Source organism: Trachemys scripta, chromosome 3, assembly GCF_013100865.1.
Source record: "Trachemys scripta elegans isolate TJP31775 chromosome 3, CAS_Tse_1.0, whole genome shotgun sequence".
Taxonomy (NCBI): domain Eukaryota; kingdom Metazoa; phylum Chordata; order Testudines; family Emydidae; genus Trachemys; species Trachemys scripta.
The window spans coordinates 168,127,081-168,145,072 of record NC_048300.1 but is presented as its reverse complement, the minus strand read 5'-3'; the positions used below and the strand labels follow the sequence as shown (position 1 = coordinate 168,145,072).

General features: G+C 40.5%; 1 protein-coding gene across 11 annotated transcripts in view; it reads left to right on the top strand.

Moving 5' to 3' along the window:
* The window catches only part of MYT1L (myelin transcription factor 1 like), a 384,470-nt gene that overhangs the window by 344,707 nt on the left and 21,771 nt on the right, over nucleotides 1-17,992 (top strand). For all 11 annotated transcript variants that reach the window (XM_034766417.1, XM_034766420.1, XM_034766422.1 and 8 more), the window contains 2 exons: nucleotides 7,300-7,383; nucleotides 8,983-9,204. In XM_034766417.1, coding sequence (XP_034622308.1) covers nucleotides 7,300-7,383; nucleotides 8,983-9,204 — 306 coding nt within the window. The remainder of the gene's footprint in view (nucleotides 1-7,299; nucleotides 7,384-8,982; nucleotides 9,205-17,992) is intronic.

Genomic DNA, 17,992 nt, shown 5'->3' with positions numbered 1-17,992 from the left:
CAGCCCTCAAGCCCTGACTGAACATCGCCAATAGTGAAGAATATTGGCATTGTTTAGGAAATTGCATAGTGAGAAAAAAGCGTACAAGTGTGGGCCTGTAACAGCGCAGTGTCCCTGTGTCCTAGCCGGTCTAGGCAACTCTGTTTGCAGCATGGTAAACACACAGTGAGTTGCACAAGGCCACACACCATCCATCAGTAATAAATCTAGGAATAGAGCTGTCTAGGTGGCATAGTCCCACCCTGACCTCCCTGGCATGCAGAGGAATGTGCAGGCTGCGCAATCCACTGAGATGGAGCAGCCTGTTCCCCTATCTGCACTGAACCAGCCCTGGTGGACAGTGGAGAGGAAGGGCTGAGGCCACAGCCCACCACCTCCCTGCCCAGTTTAACAAGGACTGGACAATCAAAGTCCTGGGCCGAGGCTGGGGTGTTAATGATTCTGGTCTACTTTTTTAAGGGACACTACTGTTCTGGTTTGGGGATAGAACCATTCCAGTTTTCTGCTACCAGCCGGCAGCCATCTGCTCTTTGAAGAAGCAAAAGAGGGTTAACTGGCAAAATGGTCTGGCTAGATAAAATGCAATCCATTTACCAGAAAAGCTGCTGTGCATTCAGCATCCCACTCAGCCTGGACCAATCCGCCCCCATTTTAGTGCTTTCATACCTGCTGCCTCTGGGTCTTGAAACTACTTCCCTTTCCTTGCGCTTCCAACAGCCATCTTCACTTAAATCTCTCCTTTAAACACACTTCTTCAGTGTTTACATTTGGTTTACAATTGGACACATTTACAAGAGTCCTGGGATTAATCTGGAATTTTATGCTAAGTGTGGGAGGTAATCCAATACTTTATGGTGTACCTGGAGGGAAGGAAAAAGGTGCTTTACAGTGCTACTGGGATTTATCCAGTGCTTTGTATTTCTGACCTGTTCTGTTTTCCTAATTTGGATTAGATAGGTGCATTTGACAATATTTTCCTTCGTTTGTGTAGAGTCCAGCACCCAAAGGGACTCAAAAAATAATATACTGTCATGTAATTACTTGATCTGGAATTTGTCCAGTCATTAGGATTAAAACACCTACTCTTGAAAAGTACCATGGGGTCTTCAGTGACTACCAGGCTCCAGGAACTTGGTTTTGCATCTTGTGGAAGAAAGTACTACCAGCATCATATCCTGAGCACCAGGCTGGAGTGTTGGCATTGAACTCAGAGGGAGACATCCTATCTACTTTTGAGTCTCCATTTCCCACAACAACCTCGCTTTTCATTGGAGGTTTCTCATCTACATACCAAGCTAGCTCATCATTGCTTCATTTTTGAGATCACAGCTTATGAGATGCCCAAGACGAATACTACTGACTAGTGAAAGTATATTGATGAAAAAATTAATGAACTGATAACCTGTAAGAATTGTTATATATCATGGACTTTCAGTATGTCTATAACCAGTATTTCTAATTCTATCCTTGAAAATTAGCACTACTTTCCTCCTGTTTAAATCTCATTAAGTAACACTTCTCTTTAGACTATACTTGATAAAATGATTTAAAACCCTTTTTGTACAAGAACATTTCAATGACATACTGCTGTCTTAACTGACTGCCAAAATGTCTGGGTGACAAGGTAGGTGAAGTAGAATCTTTTATTGGACCAACTTCTATAGTGAGAGAGACAAGCTTTTGAGGTTACACAGGTCTGGGTATCATTTGTATTGCAGATAGCTGCTGTATAACAAATTCCAGAATTTGAAGACAAATGTAGCTCTGGTTAACCCTGTGCAACTCCATTTTAGTCAATGAAGCCATTCAGTGCCCTTGAAGATGTTGAAGTTACACCTGCAAACATCAGGGCTGAATTTGGCCTGTCGTCCTGTGTTTTATTTTATGAGGAGTTAGTTTGACTTGAAAAAATGAAATAAATACGTATACTCTGTAATAGCTTTTGGTTGTAATAGGATAAAAAATTAAAGCAAAGGTTCATATTTGTCACGTGTTTTCTTAATGAATCTCCTCTCAAAGGAAAAATAAATAAATCATAAACCCAGAATTATGTATTTAAAAGGTACTAAAGGACCTGAAAGGTCTTCGAAGTTGCTAATATATCATAGTGCCAAAAAAGGCATTGAATCATGAACAAGGCATAAATGGTTCATTCTGTTTTTGTGATGAAAGCTACACAAAAATTTCACAAGCCCACCCAGATGTATATCTAGTATAAAGTATTTTGCTTTCCTAGGCAATTCTTCTAACAGTCTAGCTTTCAGATACAACAAGAGACAGGATTTGTCACACACATGATCAGAATCAGTATCATTAATGGGTTACTTCTTCCACACAAGTTGGAACATTCAGAACTTTTCTTGAAAAGGAAAATAGTAGTCTCTCTTCAGCAAGCAGAAGCCAAGAAGTAGGAAGAACTTGACATATGTTTGTGTAGTGCTCAGCAAAATGGGGTCACCATTAGCATGGGTGCTACTGCAGAACACATAGTAAATAATAACACCATATAACCATCAACCTAGATAATTCTGAAAAAACAAATTGAACTAAACCCAAACTTCTGGCAAAATTCTGCTCTCAGCTAGAATTGTAGTAAAGGCAGAATTACTCCACTCAGGTCAGTGGAGTAACTCTAGCTTTACACCAAAGAGCAGAATTTGGCCCTTCATTGGCATCTGGAGTTGATGAGAATTATGACGACATTCTTGATACCTGATGTTAGAGCTAGTAGAAAAATTATTGTTGAAATATATGGGGGGAGGGCGGGGAAGGGACTAGAAAGTAGGTTTTTAACTAACTGCAAACTTTTACAAAAAAATGAGATTTTTGTCAGTAATTTTTCTTATTTATTTTTTAGAAAATTCTGGCTCCATTGACGACGGTAGCAAAACTCCCATTGACTTCAATGGAGCCAGGATTTTACCCATTATCTTTTAAGGATATCTAATTGAAAATAGAATTTCCATTCCACGGGAAACTCAGGAATTTCCAGACTGGATCAGACCCATTGTCTGTCTAATCCAGTGTCCTGTTTCTGACAGTGGCCAGCACCAGATGCTGCAGAGAAATGTGTAAGAACCCCAGAGGAGCAGATGTGGGATAATCTGCCTTCCCATTAGTTCATCCTGCCCTCTAATGGTTGGAGGTTGGCTAAGCCCTGAAGCATGAAGTTTAATATCACATACAGTATTTTTGTTATCATTAATTATGAACGTGCTGGATATTTGTGATATCAATATAAATATCCAATCTCTTTTTTTAATCTTGTTAAGTTCTTGGCCTCAACTAATACCAGTGGCAATGAGTTCCACAGTTTAATCACACGTGTGAAAAAGTATTTCCTTTTATCAGTTCTGAATTTCTCACCTTTTAATTTAATTGTATGTCCTCTACTTCTTGTGTTATGAGACCGGGAGAACAGAAATTCCCAATCTACCTTCTTTAGATCATTCAGTGTTTTGTATACTATTTTCATGTCCCCTTTTACTCGTCTTCTTTCTAAAGTAAATTCCTCTTCAGAGGAGTGTGTTTCCAGGCCAGTGAGCATTTTTGTCACCATTCTGTAAACCTCCTTTAGTTCTGCAGTATCATTTTTGAGACGGCAGGGAGCTCATCCCTCCCTTGGGAATCTTCGGGGACCATTTTTGTTCAGATAGGCAGGGTCCTCCCTCTTCTGCCTCATCTGGCCTCTGTAGCAGCCTCCCTCATCTCAAACTGGTGAAAAATGTCTGAAAATAGAGCAAAAATAGCAGCTTCTGATTTTTATAACCTTCCTGTCTCCTCAGTCAGGTGATTCTCAGGTCAGCCTTAACAGGTGACCACAGAGTCCTACCAGATGACTTTGTTGCTAGGTGATCTCTCTCCTGCTAAACCAATTCTCCTTTGGAGTCTATTTTTTTATGTGGAGTCATTACATTTCAGCTGTCAGGCACTTAAGTCTTTTGTTAACCTTTTGCCACCCACTGTTGGAATTCTAGTCCAACGTGGAAGCAAGCAGACAATAGACAAGCTAATGTAATGCATGTTCAAAATGGAGCTTGCAACTTGGTAAAGATTTGTACAGAGGGCTCATAATCTCACACAGAATTCAGATTCTCCCAATTCATCACATAAAGGCTGTATTTCTCCAACATTCTTGGCAGTGAAGACTGATGCAAAAAAGTGAGGGCTGTAAATCACAGTTAACTCAAGCGATTAATGCAAAACAAATGAACTTAATTTAAAAAAATAGTCACAATTAATCACAGTTTTAATTGCACTGTTAAACAACAATAGAATACCAATTTAAATGTATTATAAATATTTTGGATGTTTTTCTATATTTTCAAATATATTGATTTCAATTAAAACACAGGATACAAAGTGTAGAGTGCTCACTTTAGATTTTTTTTTTTCATTACAAATATTTGCACTGTAAAAAACAGAATAAATATTATTTTTCAATTCACCTCACACCAGTACTGTAGTGCAATCTCTTTATTGTGAAAGTGCAATTTACAAATGTAGGATTATTATTTTTTCTCATAGCTGCACTCAAAAACAAAACAATGTAAAACTTTAAAACCTACAAGTTCACTCAGTCTACTTCTTGTTCAGCTAATTGCTAAGACAAACAAGTTTATTTACATGTGCGGAAGATAATACTGCCCGCTTCTTATTTACAATGAGAACAGGCATTTGCATGGCACTCTTGTAGCTGGCGTTGCAAGGAAATTACATGACAGATATTCTAAACATTCGTATGCCCCCTTCATGTTTCGACTTGTAGATGGCACTATCTTTATAGTAATATCCAAATCTTCCTTAACTACCCCTTTAACTCCTTGTGACCAATTCTTTTTCTGTCTTCCTGTTGCTCAGACAGACCCATATTAATGTAGAACTGAACCATTTTGATTCTATTCAACAACCCCAACATTTTCAATTTGGGTTGAACTGATCCCCAATTTTTTTTTTAATTTGATATTCCCAAGAGGAATATCCCCAAAAAAGTCAACAAAATGAACAGATTCCTATGGGAAACCACATTTTCTCTCAAAAGATCTTGATGGAAAATTCCCAACCAGCTCTAATTTTAAGCAACACACTACCCACCAACAGACAGATAATGAGATAATGTTGTGTTTTCACCATGGGAGCAAGATGTCTAAACTTTGAGATCTACTCATGCAAAGTGCTATTTAAGAGCTAGAATTAGTAGTATATAGGAGTAATTTAAAGAACAACAAGCTAGATAAATGTTTAAACATGCCCTAAGCTTGTTAAAATTATCTCCTAAATATCTGCCTAAATAATTCATACATATTAGTGTTGTAGTGTCAGTAGTTGGTGTGTCATACCTGTGGGACAGAGAAAATAGTGAGATTGTTGACAGTGAGGAGAACTGGGTCAGAGGGGACAAAAGGTGAGGAATTCCAAGGGGCAGCAGGACATCCAGAAGAGATTTCATGTATAGAAACGGATTTAAAAGAATCATCTGTAACAGAAGTTTAGAGAGAGGGTGATGATTTCCACATAAAGAACAAGCAGCTAACAGCTGATCGGATGAGTTACTAAATATAGGTAACGTACTGATGTTATGTACAACTGTGTTGAACTCTAGTGGCTGGCCCACAGTGTGAATAAGGGACCTACTACTAGTGTTAGACAAGGGAGATTTCCTTCAACTCATGCTAGAGGCCTCTGTCCTTGCAGCTGAAGGGCCAATGTTCTAGTCCTAATTACCAAAGTCAGGTATCTGGGTGCATGCGTGTTGTGATGCTTGTAGTAATTATGTGAGTTGTCTGCAAGAAATGGATGCCTGACGAGTGCCCACTACCAATCTTTGAAGATCCCCTGGAAAACCGAGTATTCAAGAAATTTTTGGTAGTTGGTAAAAGTGGACGCAGAATATGTGAGGCCAGCAGTAAACAAAGCCATCTGAATCCTTCCTTGCCATCAGATGTCACTTAGGGCACAAACAAGTTTCCGTTGTCCCTGTCTATCCTGGGCCAGTCTTTGTATAGCTTATATGTTGTTTATTCCCATAAATTTTGCCTCCCTAAATACTGTTTGACGGAGGGATTCTTTAGGTCAGCCCCTTTTACATGTTCCTCCACCTGCCCAATGGCATGCCTGCCATGGCAGACACTCTGGCTTCATTCTTAACATATATCCCAGATATTTCCATCTTCTTTTCTGGAGATAAAGAGTTGTTGAACTTTCTGACAAATCCTGGCATTTGTTATAAGTTTATTTCATTTAATACCTAGTATTTTCCTGAGGCACTTGCTTTTGAAGGCAATTAGACACCTATCTATGCCTCTGATGGATTTCCAGCTTCCAATCCATATGTGAAGGTGAAAATAATGTTTGAGTTAAAGATAAAGCATTGTTTTTTTCAGATGTACACATTTGTGTCACTGACACACATAGCAACTGGTAAAAGTAACTTTCCTTCAATTCTGACTGGTTAGCCCAATATGCCCAATTTTTTCAAACCTACTCAGTTGCTGAAAAGCTTGCGAAAGAGTTTATCTAAACTATACCTTATATAGTAAAGAAGAACTCAGACGGGAAGGTCTTTGGATACAAGGTATATTTCTTTGCATCTTGTATAGTGCTGAATACATTTTCAGTGCCTAATACAAAGTACTTTTACCTAGCTTGCTAGCTAGCTTTATTAGATTTTCCCTTGCTTACATTACTTATTTTTTTCCAGGAAGTCTTTGCACAACTTTGTAGTCTGTGAAATATTATTATCCATGATTCTTTAACAAATTCCTGAATGCAAGTTCCACAGGAAAATTTTAGAAAATTTAACTGTCTTAATATATCCCCTAAAAGATCTTCTAACTCCCCCCCTCCCCTCCATCCTTAAAAGATAGAGATCTTTTCTGCTTTTACTCCTTATTCTTATGTCTATCTCAAGCACGCACAGGACATGCTGTCTTTCTGTCCATAAAATACTGGATCCCACTCCTTCTGAAGCCTATCACTGCTTCTGCTGAGTCAGCTGGAGGGATCATTAGACAGAGATTTGGAAAGCTGCTTTTTCTCTCCTTAGGGGCTGTGTGTGTGGTGTGCAAAGTACTCCCAGTCCCAGCCTTCAGTCAGAATCTGAGATACTTGGCTCCCCCTTGTGGTTTTTTATTGCCAACTGTCTTTATTGTTTAAATCATCAGAGCTATAACTGCTGAAAACAAGACAGTATTATCTAGCCTGTAGTATTTCATGTGCAAAGAATGTCCCTTTGTAGAGCCCTTATAAATTATAGTCAGGAATGAGGAATTACTTTTAAAAACTTGTTCTTTCACTCAGTCTCTCAGGTTGTCCACGAGCAAAGAAAAGTGGAATCAGGATAGCACAAAGCAAGGAAGACAAAGAAGACCAAGAGCCAATTAGGTAAGTACAAATCTAGTCAAATAACCTTTGTGTGTATTATGAGCGCAGGTATATCTACAGCCTGATTTTTTAAAATATGAACTTTATCATATTTGTCATAGTAATTCAAGAACAAAGATATGCTGAACTAAAGAGCACAGTTAATTGTTTTTAAATCAATGGAACAGTCGTATCTGGTTTGCTTAAAACAAATTCAATTGCTAGTAAATGCTGAATCCTCCACTGATATAAATCCACTGCCTTCAGTGACTTGACTTCAGGTCAAGAGCCGTGCTTATTTACACCAGCTGAGGATCTGATCTCTTGTATTTGGAAAGTTTGAAAAACTTGTGAAAATGAAAAGTGAAAATAAAAAATAAAAAAACTTCAAGTCCTTCACAGCCTTGTTCTATTAACACAGTGAATAAACATTATGGACAAGCCACATCTGACACACAAAGTATTTAAAGGGATTCAGAAGTCAACGGGAGTTGTGAATGATCACCTCTGAAAACCAGGCCAGTGATTTGGGTGCCTACAAATGGAAGCAAGTGCCTAACTTTAGGCACCCAAGTTTGGACATTTTGGCCCGTGTTTCTCCTTGTGAGATGTGGAATGACCTCCACTCCCATTGACATCAGTCAGTGTGGAGGCTGCTCAGCACCTTTCAGGATCAGACCCCAAGCATTGTTTTAGTGTAGGATAACCAGACAGTGAAACTGACTGTCCAAGCTACAGAAATTGTAAAATTTAATCAAGCAGCAACATGCTGAAAAGTACATTCAGTGTTTAATACTCTAAACTGCTCCTACTAGCACAGGTAACAACATTTGTTTCTTAAAAATAAATGGGGCCAAATATATATGGGGGGGAGATCTTGAGCAACAGTGAGCACCTGATGAGCACCCAAAACTTCTTTCCATTGATATCTCTGGGCCCAATCCTGTGAGATTTAATAGCCTCTAGTAGCCAGTGAGTGGTGAGAGCACTTACCACATTTCACGATCTGCCCCCATAGGATCTGTGGGTGCTTATAATCTCTGAAGCTTTGGCCCATGATTTTTAATCTGACAATGTCCCTTTGAAGTACTAACTATGGCAAAGGTTTGATTGATATCTAAGTGTTTATAACATTCCCATAATTTTAAAGTAAGTCACCTTTACATTTCATACGCATTCCTAAAATGCACATAGAACTATGCCAGGTGGGATTTTAAAAATTTTAGAGTTTTTAAATTTCACTAGTCAGTCACTGAAGCTCAGTAACTATCACTTTGATCCCAATGTGCTGTTTACCATAATAGACACTTTCATTTCAAACATGTACCCTGCTACTTTCTCTCCGATATGCAGTGTAAGTGGAAAGCCTGGGACTTTGCCATTGATTAGCATGGTTATTTTGTATCAGCTTGAGAGCTGCAAATCTTTTTCTGATTAACAAAGTTCTTCTAGCTTCACATGTTTGACTATTCCATTGAGGTATTTTTGGTGATTTTTTTTAAGTCCATAGAGCATGATTGTTCTTTCTTTTCATGTCAGGTTTATTTTGACTTTGTTGTAGAGGCTACCAGGTATATGATGGCAAGACAATAAAGTTTATCTCATCTATCTGCTATCCAGATGTCCAGTTCCTGGTTGTGATGGTCAGGGTCATATAACTGGAAAGTATGCATCCCATCGCAGTGCATCAGGGTGCCCTCTAGCTGCCAAAAGGCAAAAGGATGGGTACTTAAATGGCTCACAGTTCTCTTGGAAGTCAGTGAAGACGGAAGGTATGTCATGTCCAACTCCAGGATGTGATGGCTCGGGACACGTCAGTGGTAGTTTTCTTACTCATCGTAGGTGAGTAACTACAGTTTATATTTTCCCCTCAAAAGTACTCCTTAAGTAAGATAACCCTGATTTGCAGTACAACCTCTTGCCATGGCATGTTTCTGTTTTAATTTATTTTGTCTTTTTTTACTCTGTGGGAAGCCACCTTTCTAGTGATTTAAACAGGGATTCAATATTCCTGAGTTTTGTTTTTAGCTATAAGGTCTTTCAGGAGGAGATCGTGATTCCATTGTGTATTGAAGGAACTTCCAAAAATAAATGTTAAATTATAAAAACTCCAAATCTGCCACTGCCTTGCTGTATGACTTGTTATTTAGTTACTTAGGCCTACCTTTGCAAACTTGGGTGCCAAAAGTTAGGCATCTAAATTCATCGGTATAAGCAGCCTGATTTGCAGAGGGGTTGAGCACCTGCAGCTCCCATTGACTTCAGGAAGAGACAAATGCTCAGCACATCTGTAATATCAGGGTACTTATATAGTTGTCTGTGTATGGACTGAGATGCCTAACAAAAGGTTGGCCTTACCCTCTTCAGTTTCAGTTTACCCTTCTGTGAAATGGTATGTTTACCTGCCTCATGGAGGTGCTGTTGTCACATTCTGGGATGCAATCCCAGACCAGTGAGGGCACATGAAGTAAACTTTTGTTTAGCAAAATGTAAATAGGTCACTGTGGTGTGTTTTTACAATTCGATTCTTGAACAAGTTGGCAGAGACCCTAAAGCCCACAAATCTGGTGTGAAAGGATTTTACTACAGAGCTTAATTTTAAACAGCATTCCACTCCAACAATGTCAGCACTATGGATTGGTGTGGACTAGCTTGAGAGAGACCTGGACTCAGGAGCAGCTTAGCTACTCTAGTACATTATGAGAGAGGTGCATCCAAAGACATTATTTTAAGGGCCCTTGGGTCCTTTCCCCTTTTGTGTGTTCAGCACCTCAATTTCATTGTGACTATCTTGTTCTAAATACTGTACATTAAATCAGAATTCACCCATTTGAAACATGTATGTGTGAAAATCCCTTTAAGAGGGAGGAGGTTATCTAAGCTGTTTACAGTCTATCAGAGTTGAGCAAATTATATGTGTCGGAGAAAAACACAGTTCTCACTCTTTGTATTTTTCTCTTTGGAAAGCAAGATATTTGAAAAATATGTGCTTACCTGACATTAGTCTTGTGAGCTAATGCTCATGCCCGCTATAAAATATTGCTAAACACAGAGGGAAAATAATTAACCCTGAATAATATACCCTGTAACGTCTCTGAGAACAGTGGAGTTCCACAGGGCATAAGTCAGGCAGAGCTTGGCTCATGGAATGAAATCCGGCATCTTCCTGTCCTGTCACAGAAGGCGCCACATGATTTAGAAGTACAATGGGGGATTCATCACAGTAGTACTGGGCAAACTGACAGAACAGCTGGGGAATAACCAGTTGATCTGTGAACTGTGTGGCTTCAACATAAGAATGGCCATACTGGGTGAGACCAAAGGTCCATCCAGCCCCGTATCCTGTCTACCGACAGTGGCCAATGCCAGGTGTCTCAGAGGGAGTGAACCTAACAGGTAATGTTCAAGTGATCTCTCTCCTGCCATCCATCTCCATCCTCTGACAAACAGAGGCTAGGGACACTATTCCTTACCCATCCTGGCTAATAGACATTAATGGACTTAACCTCCATGAATTTATCTATTTTCTTTTAAACGCTGTTATAGTCCTAGCCTTCACAACCTCCTCAGGCAAGGAGTTCCACAGGTTGACCGTGTGCTGTGTGAAGAAGAACTTCCTTTTATTTGTTTTAAACCTGCTGCCCATTCATTTCATTTGGTGGCCCCTAGTTCTTATATTATGGGAACAAGTAAATAACTTTTCCTTATTCGCTTTCTCCACACCACTCATGATTTTATATACCTCTATCATATCTCCCCTTAGTCTCCTCTTTTCCAAGCTGAAAAGTCCTAGCCTCTTTAATCTCTCCTCATATGGGACCCGTTCCAAACCCCTAATCATTTTAGTTGCCCTTCTCTGAACCTTTTCTAATGCCAGTATATCTTTTATGAGAGGAGGAGACTACATCTGTACCCAGTATTCAAGATGTGGGCATACCATGGATTTATATATGGGCAATAAGATATTCTCCATCTTATTCACTGGAAAGGAGCAGTGGTCATCATCCACTGTTTTCTCTCTGTGAAGGACAAGGGACTGGTCTGTATTAATTTATGAAACCTGAATGTGACAGGGTCCTGGGAAACGTTTATTGTCTGACTAATTTAGAATATGGACCATAAATACAGGTAGGGTTAGTTAATAACAGAGCTGTCAGGAAATGAGCAAGAAGTTAACAACAATGAATCCAAATAAGACACCTTGGTAAATAAGTGAAGAGGTTAAGAAACAAATATCTGAATTATTAGCTGTGAAGATGCTCTTTGCAGGCCCTGGCAAAGTTACACAGCTGTTTTGCTAAGGCTGGGAACAGACAGATCAAAAGAACTGAAATGGTTAAAAGGTGACTCTCTAAAAGGGGACAAGGCAGTTGTTCAGAGCAGCTCGTGAGGAGCAGACTGACACAGACAAATAGATAGGTCCTGTGGCATGGGTCTGAAGCAACTGAGTCTTCCAAAGCTTCTAGGAGATGGTAAGCCTTGGGTGAAACAGATACGCATCCGAAGAAGTGGGCTGTAGTCCACGAAAGCTTATGCTCTAATAAATTTGTTAGTCTCTAAGGTGCCACAAGTACTCCTGTTCTTCTTTTTGCAGATATGCATATAGATTGCTAAGGTCCTTTGTCTCTTGTGTTATGCTTTGTTCCTGCTATTCAGATTAAACATTACTTTGGTTTGAAAAAGCTGTCTGACCACTGTATCATCTGGTACAGAGCCTTGTTTCAGCGATAGGATACATATTACCATTAGAAGTTCTGCAATTTCTTATTGCAGTTCCTTTAGTACTCCTGGGTGAATATCATCTGGTTCTGGTGACTTGTTACTGTTTGTTCTGAAACTTCTTCCATTGATACATCAATGTGGGACCATACTTAAAAGGACAGCTCTGATGAGGATATCTCCCCCACATCCTCTGCAGTGAAGTATGATGCAAAGAATTCATTTAGCTTCTCTGCAGTTGTTTTATCTTCCTTGAGTACTCCTTTAACACCTTGGTCACCTACTGGCCCCACTTCCTATTTGACAGGGTTCCAACTTCTAATTTACTTTAAAAATATCTTAAAGTTAGTTTTTGCATCTTTAGCAAGTTGCTTCTCAAATTCTTTCTTGGCCTCCTTATTACACTTTTGCTCTTATACTGCCAGAGTTTGTGCACCTTCCTATTATCCTCCCTAGGTTTCGACTTCCAAATTTTAAAGTATGCCTTTTTGCCTCTAACAGGCTCTGTTGCATGCTGTTTAGTCATGGTTATTCTTTTGGTCATCTTATTGTCTTCTGATTTGGGGTATGCATTTAGTCTGAGCCTCTATTACGGTATTTTTAAATAGTTCCCATGCTGCTTACAGGCATTTAACCCTTGTGACAGCTCCTTTTAATTTCCATCTAACAAGCATCCTCATTCTTGTATAGGGCCCCTTTTTAAAGTTAAATGTTACTGTGGAGGGTTTTTCTGGTATTTGACCTCCTACAAGGATGTGAAATTGAATTACATTATGGTCACTATTACCAAGCAGTTCAGCTATCGTTACATCGTGGACCAGATCCTATGCTTCACTTAGGACTAAATCAAGAATTGCGTTCCAGGACTAGCTGCTCCATGAAGCAGTCATTTTCAGTGTCTGAATATTTTATCTCTGCATCGCATCCTGAGGTGACATGTACCCAGTTAATAAGGGGATTGCTGAAATCACCCAGTATTATTATGCTTTCTGCTTTTGTAACCTTTCTTAATATCTTTGGAATTTAACAGACACTGTCACCACCTGCTTAGATGGTCAGGAATATATTCTTACTGCTATACTCTTTTTATTCAAGCATGGAATTTCTATTCATAGAGGTTCTATGGTACTATTTGTTTCATGTAAGATTTTTACGTTATTTGAGTCCATGCTTTCTTTCACATATAGTGCCACTTCCCCACCAGCGCAACCCACTCTATCGTTCCTATATATTGTATACCCTGGTATTACCATATCCCATTGATTATTCTCATTCCACCATGTTTCTGTGATGCCTATTATATCAATAGCCTCATTTAATATCAGGCACTCAGTTCACCTATTTTAGCATTTAGACTTCTAGCATTTGTACAGAAGCACTTGTATATTTTGTCAATATTCAGGTGCTTGCCTTCAAGTGGTATACTTAAATGGGACTCTGTTTCATTTTATTGTTCCTCACTAGCACCTACCTATACTTTATCATTGTCTTTCCTATCCTTTTTACTAGGATATTGAGTTCCCCCTTTAAAAAATTCATCCCTAAAGGACATCTCCATCTGAACCCTGTACTCCTCTGCACCTGTTGGCTTTCCCCCGCTTTTAGTTTAAAAAATCCTCTACAACCTTTTTAGTTTTACATGGCAGCAATCTGGTTTAATTTTGGTTTATGTAGAGCCCATCCCTTCTTTTAGACTACTCTTTCTCCCAAAGGTTCCCCATTTCCTAATAAACCTAATCCCTCCTCCCTACGCCACCATCTCATCCACCCTTTGAGACCTTGCAGTTCCGCTTGTCTTTCTAGCCTTGAGTATGGAACTGGAAGCATTTCAAGAGAATCATAGAATCATAAGACTGGAAGGGACCTCGAGAGGTCATCTAGTCCAGTCCCCTGCATTCATGGCAGGACTAAATATTATCTAGACCACTGATTCTCAAACTTTTGTATTGGTGACCTCTTTCACACAGCAAGCCTCTGAGTACAATCCCCCTTATAAATTTAAAATGCTTTAAAAAATATTTAGCACTATTATAAATGCTGGAGGTGAAGCGGGGTTTGGGATGGAGTCTGACAGCTCGCGACCCCTCACATAATAATCTCACGACCCCGTGAGGGGTCACGATCAGTTTGAGAACCCATGATCTACACCATCCCTGACAGGAGTTTGTCTAACGTGCTCTTAGAAATATCCAATGACAGAGATTCCACAACCTCCCTAGGCAATTTATTCCAGTGATTAACTACCCTGACAGGAAGCTTTTCTAATATCCAACCTAAACCAGCTTTGCTGCAATTTAAGCCCATTGCTTCTTGTCCTATTCTCAGAGGTTAAGAAGAACAATTTTTCTCCCTCCTCCTTGTAACAAATTTTTATGTACTTGAAAACTGTTATCATGTCCCCTCTCAGTCAGGGGCGTCTCTAGCTTTTTTGCCGCCCCAAGCACGGCAGGCAGGCTGCCTTCAGCGGCATGCCTGTGGGAGGTCCCCGGTCCCACCGATTCGGCAGCATGCCTGTGGGAGGTCCGCCGGTCCTGCGACTTCGGTGTACCTGCCGCCGAATTGCCGCCGAAGCCGCGGGACCGGCGGACTCCCGCTGGCAAGCCGCTGAAGGCTACCTGACTGCCGCCCTCGCAGGGACCGGCAGGGCGCCCCCCACAGCTTGCTGCTCCAGGCACGCGCTTGGAGCACTGGTGCCTGGAACTGCTGCTGCTCTCAGTCGTCACTTCTCCAGACTAAACAAATCCAGTGTTTTCAATCTTCCCTCATAGGTCATATTTTCTAGACCTTTAATCATTTTTGTTGCTCTTCTCTGGACTTCCTCCAATTTGTCCACATCTTTCCTGAAATGTGGTGCCCAGAACTGGACACAATACTCCAGTTGCGGACTAATCAGCCCAGAGAAGAGTAGAAGAATTACTTCTCGTGTCTTGCTTACAACACTCCCGTTAATACATCCCAGAACGTTGTTTGCTTTTTTTGCAACAGTTTTCCCTTGTTGACTCATATTTAGCTTGTGATGCTCTATAACCCCCAGATCCCTTTTCACAGTACTAGGCAGTCATTTCCCATTTTGTATGTGTGCAACTGATTGTTCATTTCTAAGTGGAGTACTTTGCATTTGTCCTTATTGAATTTCATCCTATTTATTTTAGACCAAAGCACTTGCAATCCCTCTCATCTTGGTATCATCCACAAACATGCCATTATCTAAATCATTGAGGAAGATATTGAACAGAACCGACCCAGAACTGATCCCTGAAAGACCCATTTGATATGCCCTTCCAGCTTGACTGTGAACCACTGATAACTACTCTCTGGGAATGGTTTTTCAGCCAGTTATGTACCCACTTTATAGTAGGTGTAGGAATGCTACCATAGAGGTCCTGGACTTCAATCTCTTACGTAGCAACCTAAATTTGGCCTCCCGGACCTCTCTCCTCCCTTTCCCTATGTCACTGGTACCTGCATGTTCCATCACCACTGGCTCCTCCCCAGCACTACATAGAAGGCTATCTACATGTCTCAAAAGATCCGCTGCTTTCCCAGCAGGCAATTCACTATGAAGCTCTCCCAGTCATCACAAACCCAACTATCTATATTTCTAATAATCAAATCCCCTACTATTATTGCCTTTCTCGTCTTAATAATTGCCCCCGGAAGGGTATCCTCAGTGCAAGTGGATACCATGACATCATCTGGAAGGTGGGCCCTGACTATGGGATCATTTCCCTCCACTCCAGCTTGATGCTTTCCTGTCTTGAGACTTTCATCTTCCTTAACAGCCCAGGGGCAGTCGGACAGTAGATAGGACATCTCTACTGTGTCCCTGAACGTTTATGTTCCTCCAGTGAAGCCACTCTTGCATTCACTGTCCCTGAGGATTGTGAGTTGCATGCTCAAATGCACCGCCTGCCCATGATGATTCTCATTTATGTGAGAATAATGGCAACCTCAACCAAGGTAACCTTAATTACTTTGCACTGTACAGAAACGGTGATGTTCTTTACTACAGTGAACAAACCTGAGTTATGTATGTCTGTATAAAAGCCAACATAACATTTATAAGGCACTAGAGCATTAAAAATGAGCTAAAACAGGATTACACACTAATCCCACTTGTAGTGGAAGACCTATGACTCAGAAGTGAATTATAAAGGCCGTATGTCTGATGTGAGTTGATATGTATTATTCTGTTGAAACCACTAAATAATCTGGTAAAATATTACTATTGGTTGGGGTTGTTTTTAGAAAAGTCAGTGATTTTTGAGGCATTGAGGGTAAATTCTGCTTTAATTGTTTGAACACTGAAGCAGATTTTATTCATGTTTTGTTCTCTCTCCTGAAGGACTGGAGGCAAGTAAATTCCTATACTCTCTCCTTAATCTGGCAGAAGTCCTGCCTCATTCCATCCTCCTCCTCGCTCTCCCTTTCTTTCTTCTTCTGGCGACCAATAACTCTTTCCATTTCCGTAGTAGTTTCTCAGCTTCATTCTTCCTGATAATCTTATTTCTGCCCTTGGCCCACCCTCTCCACTTTAGCACACTACTGGCATTATGCTAATTCTTCCCTGTACCTGGGCTAACGTTCCAGTGTGACCTGCCTTCCCCTGATTGTTTCCAACTTGGAGCAGCAGCTAGTAATCACCATTTGGGGAGGTGAATCACATCTGTAGTGCAGGCAGAAGTAAGTGGAGTGTTTACCAGCAGAGAGTGGGGTCTGCCTGCTTCCAAGATTCCCAACTCATTTCATTATATGATTGTATTCAGAGTAACAGCCGTGTTAGTCTGTATCCGCAAAAAGAAGAACAGGAGTACTTGTGGCACCTTAGAGACTAACAAATTTATTAGAGCATAAGCTTTCGTGGACTACAGCCCACTTCTTCGGATGCATATAGAATGGAACATATATTGAGGAGATATATATACACACATACAGAGAGCATAAACAGGTGGGAGTTGTCTTACCAACTCTGAGAGGCCAATTAATTAAGAGAAAAAAAACTTTTGAAGTGATAATCAAGCTAGCCCAGTACAGACAGTTTGATAATAAGTGTGAGAGTACTTACAAGGGGAGATAGAGTCAATGTTTGTAATGGCTCAGCCATTCCCAGTCCTTATTCAAACCGGAGTTGATTGTGTCTAGTTTGCATATCAATTCTAGCTCAGCAGTCTCTCGTTGGAGTCTGTTTTTGAAGTTTTTCTGTTGTAATATAGCCACCCGCAGGTCTGTCACTGAATGACCAGACAGGTTAAAGTGTTCTCCCACTGGTTTTTGAGTATTTTGATTCCTGATGTCAGATTTGTGTCCATTAATTCTTTTGCGTAGAGACTGTCCGGTTTGGCCAATGTACATGGCAGAGGGGCATTGCTGGCACATGATGGCATATATCACATTGGTAGATGTGCAGGTGAACGAGCCCCTGATGGTATGGCTGATGTGATTAGGTCCTATGATGATGTCACTTGAATAGATATGTGGACAGAGTTGGCATCGGGGTTTGTTACAAGGATAGGTTCCTGGGTTAGTGGTTTTGTTCAGTGATGTGTGGTTGCTGGTGAGTATTTGCTTTAGGTTGGGGGGTTGTCTGTAAGCGAGGACAGGTCTGTCTCCCAAGATCTGTGAGAGTAAAGGATCATCTTTCAGGATAGGTTGTAGATCTCTGATGATGCGCTGGAGAGGTTTTAGTTGGGGGCTGAAGGTGACAGCTAGTGGTGTTCTGTTATTTTCTTTGTTGGGCCTGTCTTGTAGGAGGTGACTTCTGGGTACTCGTCTGGCTCTGTCAATCTGTTTTTTCACTTCAGCAGGTGGGTATTGTAGTTTTAAGAATGCTTGATAGAGATCTTGTAGGTGCTTGTCTCTATCCGAGGGATTGGAGCAAATGCGGTTATATCTTAGAGCTTGGCTGTAGACA